General features: G+C 46.6%; 1 protein-coding gene across 3 annotated transcripts in view; it reads left to right on the top strand.

The window, feature by feature from the left end:
• Positions 1-14,174, top strand: part of Rasgrp1 (RAS guanyl releasing protein 1) — a 73,466-nt gene that overhangs the window by 37,784 nt on the left and 21,508 nt on the right. For all 3 annotated transcript variants that reach the window (XM_087207520.1, XM_004861524.4, XM_004861526.4), the window contains 5 exons: positions 5,592-5,654; positions 6,518-6,649; positions 8,640-8,793; positions 11,777-11,950; positions 12,451-12,567. In XM_087207520.1, coding sequence (XP_087063646.1) covers positions 5,592-5,654; positions 6,518-6,649; positions 8,640-8,793; positions 11,777-11,950; positions 12,451-12,567 — 640 coding nt within the window. The remainder of the gene's footprint in view (positions 1-5,591; positions 5,655-6,517; positions 6,650-8,639; positions 8,794-11,776; positions 11,951-12,450; positions 12,568-14,174) is intronic.

Genomic DNA, 14,174 nt, shown 5'->3' on the forward strand with positions numbered 1-14,174 from the left:
CTGCCCAGCTTTCCTTCCTGACCCTTCAGCCCTCTGCAGGCTCTGGAGGAAGCTCCCCATGGCTCTACCATCTGGAAGATCTTCTGGGGCCTTCTTGCCAGGCAGAGGCATCAGTGATGCCCAAAGCAAGCCCTGCCAGGTGCTAGCCTTCTTGTGGGTGTGAATGGGGGGGGGGGTTGCTTTCCCTTTCTCACTGATGCTGCTGCTGTGGCCCCAGAGGAAAAGGCCTGTAGGGGAGGTGAGACCGTTTAGTGCCGAGGCGCACATCCTGGCACTGAGTCATGACTTGCGGCTGCTCTAATCCTTTACCACTCTGCTAACTCCTCCCAGATCCTCTTATGGCATCAGAAAAACTAAATACTAAATCCGAAGAGAAGCCCATCGGGTGTGAATCTCTTCCCTAAGCCCACTAGTCAATCTTATCTCCTACCCCCAAAGCAGGGGTTCGGGTAGCACCCAGAGGGAGGAGCGCAGGGCGAAGATCGCAGTGACAGGTACAGGAGCGCACGGACACCGTGTCTGCAGAGAACCTTAAGACCTTGCAGCAGCAGCTCGAAGGCTGCCTGCTCCTCGTCCTCTCCGTGTACCAGTGAGCGCAGACAGTGCGGGTAATCAGATGTTCCTCCCTGAAAATGTTTTCGTTGGCCTCAGCGCGGGGGCCACCCTGCCGGTACTGCCGCCCAGCGCCCCCTGCCATGCATGTTTCCTCGGCTCCTCACAGACCCGCCCTCTGCCAGCTGCCCCACTATCGCTCCCTCTTCAGTGGCACCTCCCCTCAGCCACAACACACCAAGTGTCCCCAAACTAAAACTAATCTTGTTACCCTGCTTACCCTTATTCCATTGCTAGCGTTAGAAATTTGATGCAAAAACATCTTAAAATAGTGTTCAGTCACTATCTCCGATCTCTTTACTCCTACTCACTCCTTAACTGTGGCTCCTTCTAGAGCACTCGGACTTTCCCCTGATGTCACCAGTGACTTACCAGTTGCAGTCGCAGTGCTTCTCCTATCCTTGTGGACAGTGATTGCCAGATAGCCATTGCTTCTCCAGGGAGCTCTGCCCAGGGCTCTGTGGTGCTTGGCTGTCCCCTCCCCAGGTCTCGCCTACCTCTTCCCTGAGCTGCCTTCGAATTCAGGGTAGCGTCCCAGTCTCCCTCTCACTTGGCTGGCTTTTGAGAGTGCTTCTGTCCTACATATCCACCACTGCCCTTCTGTGCTGCTCACTTGAAGCAGATGTTTCTCTAACCAAACCACATTTTGAAGATCTGGACTAGTTTTTCCTGCTGACATGTCAGCCATAGCATGTTCTAATACCTTAGTCTTAGTCTCTTAGGCTGTTCACAGCCACATTAGTTCTGCTCTGACATCTGCGTTTTCATTTTCAATTTCAGGTGTGGTGTCATTACCAGTTGCCTAAATCAGAAACGTCAGAAAGCAGTCTTGGCTGCTCCCTGCCCTTCACCTCCCGCAGACTCTACCACCCCATCCTAGGGTTTCTGTTTCAGAATTGATTCTTCCCTGGTCTCTCTCCATTCCTGGGCTGCCACTTAAGTGCAGGTCCCTCTGTCTCTCCCAGACCTCTGCCCCTACTGGTCATCTCCCCTGTATGGGCCCCTTTCTGTTTATTCTTCACATCGCCATTCTTTCCTTAAAATCAACTGGGTAGGCAGTTGCTTCACAACCTCTCCCAACTACAGGGCTCATGTGTGACTCCTCAGCTTGCTAGCCAAGGTCCTGGTGGTCCCGCCCAGGCAGACCCTCCTCCCTCACCCTGCAGCTCTCCCAGGACCCTTCCCCTCCACACTGGACCTCTCAGCCCTCCAGATGTTATGGGTCATTCCCAGTCCCTGGGCCTGGCAGGCACTTCCCTTCAGGACCCCTCCAAAGGACTTTTCCTGACTTTCCAGCCCTCCTTTGCTTTAGAAGTACTTCTAGTGTTTTAAGATAGTCTTCTGGATTGAAAATCTATTTGATTTCTTTCCCTTTAGTTTTGCATTGCTTATGTCAAAGCCTGACCTTCCTTCCTTCTCTCTCCCTCTCTCTCTCTCTCTCCCACCCTCTCTCCTCTCTCCTCACTGTCTTTCTTCCTCTCATGGCAGACCACCCCATTGATTATGCCAAAAGCAGGCTGTAAGAAGTGCAGACTGTGAAGAGTTAATCCTGCAATTGGCTTATTTTAAGAAGTGAGTCTGACCAAAGTATATGAGATAATACACAGCCAAGGTCAGAGTGACTCTTACCCAAATTCCATTCCCAGCCTAACACAAGAATGCTTTGTCTCTTCCTTTATAAGCCTTTTGGGCATCAATAGCATATCTCTGGGAACCACAGATAGCCCCCTCCTCACCCCAACCTAACAATGATTGTGTCTCCAATAAATATTGATGGTTCTGGCTGTACAGAGGCTTTGCTTCCTCAAGCCTTCACTTGCTCAAGCACTGATCATCTCAGTTCCCCATCTCTGTCTCTTTAACTCTCCCTCTGTGTCTTCTTACCATGCATCGTAGCACCGAGCAGATCAGGATCTGCTGCAGGGGTCTCTGATACCTTCTCTCTCATTTGGATGTATTCTGGCTTGAAAAGCTTTTTGCCTGTGACTACAGAAAGTGTAAAGTGTTTTTGCTGTGTTGGTTAATTAGTTCATCTAACTGAACTTGAGTCTGTAAGTTTTACAGTATTATAAAATGGCTCTTTCAAGTACTGTAACTTATAAAACCTTGTGGCTAGCTGTTGAATTTTCTAATGATAGGTTGCAAAGGTACTGCAAAATTAAATTACAAATTAAAAAATTTAAAGAGTGCATACTTTATCTATTTGCATATCATTTTCTCCAATAGACTATCCTCCAGGGCAGGGAGCAAGGCTTATTTATCTTTGTTTCTCTTAGTTTAGTGACCATCTCATGGTAAGGTGCAGTAAATGTTGCATTATTGTGGGTAAATTTTGGTATTTGGTATTTTGGTATTTGCATATTATGAGTATAAACATTGGATACTTTTTTTTTTTGTATTTGCCAGAACTTTTAGGTCAAATATTTAGGTCAAATTGCATAAGGTTAAGATATAATATAGGGTAGGAAAAAGGATTCTAAGGGGAGTGTGAAATAGAAACTCCCTGTGATGGAGAGCCAGGTTGCACATTGAAGGCAGAGTGATTTTTTTTTCCCACACTTGCTTTCCCTTTTCATTTTTTTGTTTTGTTGTTCTATGGTACAGGGGATTGAACCCAGGCTCTTTGTACTGAGCTACATCCCTGGCCCTTTTTTTTTTTATTTTGAGACAGGATCTCTTTATGTGGATAAGTTGCCCACACTGGGCTCAAACTTGAGATCCTCCTGTCTGAGCCTCCAGGAGTGCTTGGATTACAGGTGTTCCCCACTGTGCCAGGCAGATATCTGTGTTCTTTGATGTGGAAGTAATAGAACTTTTAGTTAAATAGGCAGTAGGCTCAGACAGTTTCCTGTTTTCCTTCGGGTGGGGTGGGGGGAGATTCATTTAAAAACATGCTTTGAATAGCTCAGAGGCCTGAAGAGCACAGTCAGAACTGTGCTGGTCCTCCCTGGCCATAATACTGGTTATGGAGAGGAGAAAAGGTGCTGGGTCTGAGGCTTCCAGAGAACACTGAAGTTACCCCAGTCACAGACACCTGAGCCCCCAGTGACTCAGCCTGCCCCTGCTAGGTGTTTGTTCCATGCCCCAAGTGAGAAAGAAGGGCCCTGCTTCCTTTGGAGGGCTGCTGGCTTCAGGAGGCTGGCGTTTAGAGGGGCCCAGATCCAGCACTCGGGTAGACAGACAAGATTTGCACACATCACACTCAGCCTCCACGCGCTGTCAGACATTTGAAGAAAAGGATTCAGGGCAGCAGGAAGGAAGGCACACAGCACGTGAAACCACTGTGCTGGTTACTGTATCGTTTAGTTTTTAAAAAAGAAGAGTAAGAAACAGGAATAGAAGTTTCAGCAAGTAGAAAAATAACAAAAATACTGAACCTAAGAAGCCATTTATGTGGAATGTGCCTGTGCCCAAGTCCCTTTGCTCGGATTGACAGGTTCTTACTGATGTGGCGTAAGGAAATGGAAGGGATGGAAAGGTTTCCTCTCGCACCCGGGAAGAGGTGTGCATCAGAACCTTTTGCTTCATGGAGTTTGCCAGGCACCTCGGGCTTAGTTTTATTTTTATTACCTTTGCTGACGTATGAGGTTTTGTGGGGTTTTTTCTGTTTTGTTTTGTTTTCAAGGACAGATTTTTACAGGCAGTAAATTTGTTCATGTTTAATTTTTAAAATTGGGAGTCATTTTGTTAAAATTACAAATTTCACAAAATTACAACCATAGTTGTGTAGTTTTTCAAGTTCAGCTGGTAAATCTTATTCTTTGTGTACGTCTAGCATGTTTCAGCAAGCAATTTTAAGGGACTTTGGAAAATGTTTGGTTAACTTGAATAATGTTAATCAAATACTTCCAGTGGTTTTAAGCTATAGTCATACATTTTAGATTTTTTTTAGCGCTTCATATGCCTCCTTAAATCCTAAATAGTTTTTATAATGCTAAACTAAAGCTATAAACAATAAAGCTAACATCTTAGATGTCCCCAAGCTGTCTATAAAATTAGGTTTCAATAAAAAACCACAAGTCCAAAGCACTTAATTATACATTCTAAATTGAATTCTAAAGGCTATCATTCTAATAGGCTTTTAAATGTTACTGGCATGTAAAATTTCAAAATGCATGGATGCCTTCCAAGTAAACATTAGCACAAGATTTTTACTGTCTTTTACCTTTCTATATTTAATTCTAAATTTTCCAAGAATTGAGACACATATATCCACTGAAGGAAGACCATTCCTACCCGAGTTCATTGCGAACTCTGTTGGCTTGCTTACTGGTTCCTCTCAGGGCTCAACTAGAATTTACTGAGCCTGATATTACCGTTGTTGTGTCAGAGATTTTAGGGGGAAGAGGGCATGCCTTGTGGGGCACACGGTCATACAGGCTGTTCGTCAGTCTGTTGATGGAGGGAATGTGGCGAGACCCACCCAGGTCCCTCACTGGATTGTATTTCTATTGTATTTCTGGTTTTTTCAACTCCTAAATGAATATCCTTTCCCTAAAGACATGTACATTTCATGATATTTTTCTATTTTTTCCTGTTCTTGGGATATTTAGGATGATGAGGACCCTAAGATAACCTCCAGGGTCCTCTGGATTATCCCCATGGCTTTGTCTGATTTGTCATCACAGCTTATAAGGTCACTGTCCTGATACCCTTTGGGTGTATGCATTATAACTTTCACATTATTGTTCTTAATTATCATGACAATGAATTATTACAATTGAATCTGTAATTCTTCCTCTTGAAATTCACTATGCAAATTGTTACTGCATAAATCAGTTACTAGAAACATTTTTAAAGACAAAAGGAGCTGCTCTTTCTTAACCTGTTGACTCAGTTGAACTCCTAGTCTCTGGGATACAGGCAGGAGGTCATTTGTTCCTTGTTTCAGAGGGCCGTTTGAGCAGACACTTCCAAAGATGGAAGTTGCTGGGTTTCTTTCTGCAACACCCTCCTGTTTCCCTTAACCACAGCCCTACCTATAAGGGTGCCTTGGCAAAGAATTCACCAGGGGTTTGTCTGAAGATCTGCTATTTTGTCAGGTAACACTTCTGCCTGGGCTTAGTCTGTGGAGCGGGGTGAAGCAAAAGGCTCCAGCAAGGGACTGAGGTCTTCTTGGTCCTCCCTGCCTTTCCCCTGCCCACACCCGTAATGCAGAACACCTCTCTGCACATCCTGGAGAGGGCAAGCCTCAGTACTGCGGAGTGCTCCACAGGAGCCGGTGGGTTTCTTCCGGGTTGCCCGGGCCAGTATCTCATACCAGTGCTTTTCTCAGTGTTACAGCCCCTTGGTGTCAAATGCCATAAGGGAAGGATACAGGCATTTATTTTTATTCCTAATTATGAAGGTAATATAGCTCATTGTACATTTTTAACATTCAGAAAATAATATAAATCATTCACACCAAGCTATGAATTTTGGTATATTCCTTTTTTTTCCCACATGGATTTCTTAATGTAGTTGATATGAAAGTGTGTCTAGTATTATATTCTAGTTTGTACTTAACTTTCTATTGAAAGAATGTTCTCCAGTCCTTAAAGACTTTTTGAAAACATTGTTTTTCATGGTGATACAATGCTCTAATGTGTGATAAGAGCATACTTTATAGGTTCATTGCCTGGTGTTTTGGACATTTGGTTTGTCTTCAGTATAACTCCTGCACATGACCGACTGTGGCTGCTTTGATTATCACACACCCTGTCTTATCAGAGCATTTTGTGGTGACACTGAAGACTGTCACCAGAGGGTCCCTTCCCTCCCTGCCCCCACCCTCAGCTCCTTCACAGTAAGACAGATTAGCCTCTTTTTCAGAGTCCTCTTTGTAGCTGCAAATTCCTTCTTGAGCCCGCCCATTTGAGTCCTTGGCTTCAGCACTGGACTGTGATTTTTAACTCCCTCCTCTTAGGTATTGGATAACAGAATTCTGGATCATGTTTAAAATGGATGCCAGCTTGACAAACACTATGGAGGAGTTCCAGGAACTGGTGAAAGCAAACGGGGAGGAGTCGCACTGCTGCCTGATTGATACCACTCAAATGTGAGTTCGTGGTTTGGGCTCATCTCTTGGAGCTGACTCCCTTCTGTAATCCTGGCTGCTTTGCTAGGGTCTGACTCCTAGTGGGGACAGCTGCACTCCTTCATGCTGAGGAGCTCCCCAGACAGGCAGGCCCGGGTTGTCTCACCAGAGTGGGCGCTTGACGTTTAATGAGCAGCTGAGAAACCCCCAGTGGTCAGCTTCATGTCCAAGAGCAGAGAAAATAAATCCCAGCCAGGAAATCAGGTAGCAGGACCTTCACTAAGATGTATCCAGACCATGAGAAACTGAGAGGACAGTGGCTGGATTCTGCTCCTTCAGTAGTTGATGCAGAAGAGGGCCCTGAACTTGTAGAAGAGGAAGTGCTGGAAAATGCAGTAAGCAGAGGATTTGTAACATATACAAATGTCTGGAAAAGACACCTAACCTTCCAGAACTAGGAAGGGATCTCAGGAAAATGTCATGTTATTCCTTGCATTTTTTAATCATTTTTTCTTCATATAAATGGCCCACTCTGGAAAATTAGTCTTTCTTAATTTGGAATAGGGGAACATGCATTGTATGCTGAGGTTTTTTTTGTTTTATTTTTTGGTAGCGGGGATCGCACTCAGGTCCTTGAGCTTGCAAGGCAGGTGGCGGAACCACTGAGCTAAATCCCCGGCCTGATGAGGTTTTGATAATATAGCCACATTATTTCACAGTAGGGCAAATCTCTGAGACATAGAATTCTGGAAATGGAACATATTCTAGAGATCAGCTGAGCCAACGTCCTGATTTTCTGAGTGGGGAACTATGACTGGTCTGGGATCCTAGGTAGGCAAGCTAGTGGCCGGACAGAGCTGGGGTCTCTGCCACACAGAAATGACTGCAAAATCACATCCAGGGCCCCAAGTAAATCTCATTAGTCTGGATTCTCTGTAATTCTGTGCTAAGTATTATATAACCAGAAAGAGCGAAAGAGATTTTTTCCTAGGTAACATTGTGTTTTTGTTTTTTCATTTTAAAGGCAAAGAGCCCATAACCCAGGACAATCCTCATACCTAGGTCTCCTGTCCCAGTATTTCCTAGCTGGCCTTTTTCTGCCAATTGATTCCACAGTATATCCTTTAGGAATTAGTCTGTGAGATATTATCTGACCAGTTGTATTTGAGGAATAACAAGGGAAGTTATCCTTTTGCGTTGCCTTTCAGAAACTGTAACCTATTCACTGGCCAAGAGCAATATAAAATTTGTAGTATTTCTCAAGCTCATTTGATCATAGACCCCTTTTATTAAGAGGCAGGGTACCCAGGAGCATTGCCTTGGGAAATACAGATCTTGAATCTGCTCCCTTCCAGAACTGGACCGCTCCCTCTGCTTCCTTTGTGTTGGAAACTAAAACTGAGTAAGAAACACATGAGTTGATTATGAGGAAATATAGAGATGGCAATCCAGGGTCAGTCCAGATTCCTTCATCATTTCAGTGGCTGGGGTCCTCTGAGGAAATAACTCCACTCTACCCAGAATGACCCCATGTTCCTCCTATGTGTGATTCCTTGCAACTGATGTCTTCTCCCTATGGTTCTCTGACCTCTTCATGCATGAAAACTGCCGAGCTCCCTTGAGATTTCCAACCAGACAGTCCTATCGCCTCGGGAGCATGAAGAACACCCAGGAGCCATAGAGAGAGCAGGCTTACCAGGGCCCAGACCAAGTAGTAAGGAAACTATGACTGAGGACTGCACTCTGCCCTTCCACTGCCTTTCCGAGGACTCACTCACCCTGTGCCCCGTGATGCATTCCAGAGGCTCACTAGAAACCAGCAAGGCCTCCTGCTTGCTGCCACAGAAAAACTGATTTGGGGGAGATGCTCTGAGTCCTCGTGTGGGCTGAGGAGGGGTAGCTAATGGTGCTTTCTCTATTTTGTGGGTGACACTAATGGATTTACTTGCAAAAAGCAATTGCAATTTATTCTTTTTCCTTGTCTTCTCCCTTTCACATATACCCACAAAAGCAATGCTCGTGACTGGTCCAGAAAACTTACTCAAAGGATAAAATCAAATACCAGCAAGAAACGGAAAGTCTCTCTGCTCTTTGACCATCTGGAACCAGAAGAGCTATCCGAGCATCTGACCTACCTGGAGTTCAAGTCCTTTCGCAGGATATCTGTACGTACCCAAGGGGCAAGAGAAAAACCTATTCTGGGAAGTTTCTGAAAATAGGCAGGGAATTTAACAGCTTGTCCATCTCAGAACACTCGAGGCCCCATCAGTGCTGGGACGCCTTCTCAGCATTCACCATGGCAGGAAAGTGGGGACCATCTGAATTCCTTTGGTTGCCCCTGTTGGGCTTCCCTTCTCTCACCCCATCCATGCCAACCCTGCCCGGCCCCTCACTCAGGTTACAGTGTTGAGGACACCTGTGACACCCTGCATACGTGTGCCTGTGAGTGTATACACCTCCTTTAGCCCTGAGCATCATTAGCCTTCCAGAAAACCAAATGCTAATCTTCCTAAAAAAGAGGTATGTCCCCTCAGAGTTTGAATTCATTTGACTGTAGGCTTTTAATGGCTCTGGAAAATCCCACAATAAAATAGATGCCACAGGTTACCCCACAACGTGCCTTGAGTCCTAAGATGGTGCCGAGCTGGCCCAGCACTTACCGTGCTTCTGGACAGCACCTGTGCTGGCCTAATCCTTGCTGTTGGGGCAACCAGGCAGAACTTGGACTGGAGCGGAGAAGGATGAAGGGGATTTCAGCTTATCAAGAACAGGAAGAGTACACAGGTGCATCCGGTCCTCACCGTAGTCCTCCAAACTCCCTGTGTGACATCGAGAACAGTGGCATCAGCAGGCCGATATGCTCTCCTGACAGGGACACCCTCACTCCTCGAAGGCGTGACCTACCCACAGGCACAGTCTTCCACTTTGCTCTGAAACCACAGACAGCAAGCTGCTGGATGCCTTCCTTGGAATGAGCCATGTGCTCCTGGCAAGGGAATGGGAACCCAGAGGCTGATGAGAGCAAGGTCAGAACAGCTTCTGAGAATCCAAGCTGGGGCCAGGACCACGAGCTTTTCAGTACCAATTTATTGAGCCTAGTTGTATCTGGAAGGCAACCTGCAAACCAGATTACAGAGGGTATTTCATACTTTTCTCCCATAATGCTGTCATCCCTGCTGTGTTCACATGGCTGTTTGTCCAACCAGCCACGAATCCCCCAGCTTCCACTTGGAAATTAATCTCCAGGCGTGAGCACCCCCATCTCTAGCCTTCACCAGCACCCCTCCAGAAGCCTAGGACCCCGCTGAGGCTCCATTAGGGAGTCTCCTTTCGGCAAAGCCTCCCGTCACGGGGCAGGCAGGACACTGGTGAAAGCTGCTTTATCACACTGGAAATTTGAGCTCTGCTGGAGAGAGGCTGGCAGGGCCAAGGCCTGTGGAACATGGGTCTGCTGCCAGTGTTCAGATCATTGGAGGCTGAAAGGAAAAATGAGCACTGAGCAAGAGATCCAAGCCAGGCTCTGTAGGGGTTGAGCAGTGTTCTACTTGCAAATTAAAAAAAGTTTGAACCTTCATTTCTTTGGAGTGGCACAGTCTCTTCATAGAAGACTCTTTTAGGGATTTTCTGTTTTTCCCATATAGTTCTAAACATTTTTCCCCGAAGAGTTTTCTTTCCAACATGAAATTGGAGGGAAATTTGTCTCTGCTGTGAATTGAAAGGCATTTGGTATTTTGTTTCTTGCAGCATCTCCAAAAGGGAGATGAGATTGTGGGAATAATTTTTTTTTTTAAATAGTGGGTTCTTGGGTATATCTGTAGTGGAAGAGTATATAAAATGTTCCTTGGAATGAGTCACAGCAACTATCTCTTAGAGCCAGGAAGAATTTTGCTTTCTACATCTCTTTTGAAGAGTGGTTTTGGTCCTACCCATCGGCCATCACAGCACAGTAAAATGGGGTTCGGCTAACATACAGTTGTGTTATTCAGGTTAGGAGCTCTCGTCAGCCTGTTTACCACCAAGGCAAGACCAAGGTGTAGTGCAGCAACACCCCCATACACCCACCCACAATCTCAGTGACTCAAAGCGAAAGATTAGTCATCACTCATCCTACACGGCTAACAGGGTTCGGAGTGGCTCTGGACCCAGCTGATGCAAGCCTCGTCTTACCAGAAACCCCTACGACCTCTGTAGCAGTGGAGTGGCAGTGTTGCAATCATCCATTTGTTGGCTCTCAAGTCTTTCCCTTCAAAGTCGCATCACTGCCACACACTTGGTGTGGGCTGGCTGTGTCACACAGCCACATCTGCTTTCACAGGAAAGAGTTTAAACTGGGCATAGCACCAAAGCCTCCCACAGGAACATGGGAAGACAGCAGGCTCTTCCTCCCTCTTGGCTATACTGTTTGTGCAGAGGGATTCTTGTGACAGGGATGTGATACCTACAATCATCACCTACACTGGATCTGCCAGGACATTTGTAGTTTCATATACGCTGTTTCATTATTAACCACACCCAGTGCCATTGTCAGACTGGTAAACCGTGGTCACTGAGTATATAGCTAACCATGTTTTGTGTGCCCCTCTGACTTGGCCTCTGCTCAAGTTCGTGAGTAGAAAAGAAATTTAAGAGGCTTGTTGGCGCATGAGGAAATAATTATCCCATTAGCACCACCTCACAATTATGTAGCACTTTGAAAAGTTAACGTGCTTTCACACATTAACTTGCTTGATCTTTATAACAATTCCATGTTCTAAATAGGGCAGATTTTATTATCACATGTTTAAGACAACAGCTGGGGAGAAAATGATTTGTTTTTATGAGGGGAATTATTTTTTTTTAACTTTAGCAGCACAGCCGAAACCAGTAATGAGCTTTTTCTTGTATACTCTGTTCTTTAGAATTTAGTAGGACAGGATCTGCTCACATATTTGGATTAGTGTATACCCAATGGATGCTGATGTAGAGGAGCCATGGTGTGGCTTCCCTCTCACTATTCTTGTGGGCCCCATGGCAAAGACGGCAGCAGAAGAGGCCACAGACTTGCCTGCCCAGTAGCGGCACCCGGCCATCGCTGAGCAGAACTCACCCCCGCCCCCCATCTCCCGCAATACCGGAGCACGAGTCTGATGGGTGTTTTTCTTCCTCCAGTTCTCTGATTATCAAAATTACCTTGTAAATCGCTGTGTGAAGGAGAACCCCACCATGGAGCGGTCCATTGCCTTGTGCAACGGCATCTCCCAGTGGGTGCAGCTGATGGTTCTCAGCCGCCCCACTCCGCAGCTCCGGGCAGAAGTCTTCATCAAGTTCATCCACGTGGCTCAGGTGAGTGGCTGGATCAAGACTTCCGGCCTGGGCCGTGAAGTAAATTAACTCTACTTCTTTTGTCCAGCCTCGTCTTCACTGAGAGTTGTTCTTCCCTTTGAGCCCTGGTGGGAGCCTGTCCCCGGGTCTAGATAGGGTGATGATGCTATTTTCCCACTCACTCGTTAAAGGTACGTTAGAAGTCCAGATCTCTCCGTCCAGCTCCAGGTAGGGGGTTCAGCCGTCTTTGCCTTGAACAGGTGCTCATAGTACTTGTTGGAAACTGTCATTTAGATGGTGGCTTATAGATCAGCTACGAGAGAGAGAGAGAAATATAACGCCTTCCTAATTTGGAATCCATCAGTCCGGGATACAGTGAAAGGGAGGAATGAACAGGAAATTGCCTCTCGTCATCACTAAGGGACCAGTGTAAGGAAGAGTCGTAGGATGGGTGGAGCCCCTGCACTCCCTGTGTAACTGACCTGTGCAGTCACGCTGTTGTCATCTGTCTCCCGCCTCAGAAGCTCCATCAGCTGCAGAACTTCAATACGCTGATGGCCGTGATAGGCGGACTGTGTCACAGCTCCATCTCCAGGCTCAAGGAGACGAGCTCGCACGTCCCGCACGAGATCAATAAGGTCAGTGCCGCTGCCTCTGTGCTCTCACCAACACCCCCAGGATAGGCACCGTCCTCCTCAGCATGTCCAAACCACGCCATTCCTGCCCAACAGGCGGAGGAGGACAAGGACACCCCCCAGGGAACCCGCAGGACTGGGAAGTGACAGATGTGAGTGTCTGGTTCCATCAGGCCTCAGGGTCTCGTCCTTTTCTCCTGGACCAGCTGAAGTCACGTGTGCCTTTCCCACGTTCACAGGCTGCTGAGATTCAGTCACCCTTCTTACTGCGGAGCCCTCTGCCCCAGTGTCTCGCTCCAATGTGTTTTGCATGCAGAGTGTACTTATGTAGTGCTACGATAAAACCCTGGCCATCCAGGCTTGGAGAATGATTGCCTGCATACTTGGGTAATCCCAGAGAGTTGGAGATGAGCCCTTTGGTACCATTTTGTAATAGATAATGTTTTATTGAGGACCATTTTTCTTAAGTGTTCTGTGCATGTTTCTCTATTATCCAGATGTTACAGAATATACTTTAATCTTTTATGATGTAGGGCCATTGCTATAAACCACCGTGCTCTCCTGAGGATCTCAAGGCAGCCATGTACAGCATGGGTTAGCTATGACAGCTCTTTGCACATTTTCATCTCACGTAATAGGATCTTTTTGTTCTCCAGCCCTGGGCATCTCAAGTTGACATGGAAGGCAGCTCTTTTCTGAGGGAGATCTGAGCTTTACTGCCCTATCTGCTTCTCCCAGCTGTGCAGTCTTCTTTTGAGGAGTCCTTTGTTATTCCTGTTGTCACAATGTGGGGGCTCTGGGGAGCTCTCAGTGGACAGGTCAGAAGGGGATCTTTCATCACCTTTTCCTTCCCTGACAGTTCTGTTGAGACCAGATGGAACAACTGTAAAAATTCCCATGTGTCAGAGATGAACATGTCCCGTGTCCTTTAGCTTCTCCATTAGAGCTTGCTTCTCTTCAGCTTGTTTCCTCGCAGCAGTGTTCTGGGTTTGCAGTTGCTCAAGGTGGTCTTCAGAGTGAATTAGTAAATTAAGGGTTGAAGCGTGTCCCCCAGATAGCTGCGCTCACCTCCTGAGGAAACAGAAATGTCCCTCTGCAGCTGAGCTCCGGGCTTGTGAGCTCTCCGTGCCTCACACTCACACTCGGAGTGTTTGCCAGAGGTGTGAGGAGGAGGCCTCTCATTACCTCGAAGTGATTGAGGGCTGACTCCACATCTCGTTTTTTTGTGGAGAAATGGTGCTTTTTAAGCCGCAATTTTATAAAAAAGAATTTGGGGGCCGGGGATTTAGCTCAGTGGTTTGGCGCCTGCCTCACAAGCACAAGGTCCTGAGTTCGACCCCTGGTACCAAAAAAAAAAAAAAAAGAATTTGGGTGTTGTCTCAAGTAGTTATTTTGTGAGATGATGTGACTGGCAGTTTTTCTTTCAAATCTTTGCTTCAGAAAAAGAAAATGGTCCTGAATGGATAACAGGGCTCTGTGAGCTGCTGGTGGACAAGAGCCAGGGTACCTGAAAAGACCACCAGCCTGGCTGCCCCTCTCCACTCTGCTGGGCAGCATGCCCACCTGCAGGATGGAGGGCTGCACAGGCACGAGTGAGAGGTCCCAGGGCC

Source organism: Heterocephalus glaber, unplaced genomic scaffold (assembly GCF_053883595.1).
Source record: "Heterocephalus glaber isolate CG9 unplaced genomic scaffold, H.glaber_assembly_v1.0 deba00000809, whole genome shotgun sequence".
Taxonomy (NCBI): Eukaryota; Metazoa; Chordata; class Mammalia; order Rodentia; family Bathyergidae; genus Heterocephalus; species Heterocephalus glaber.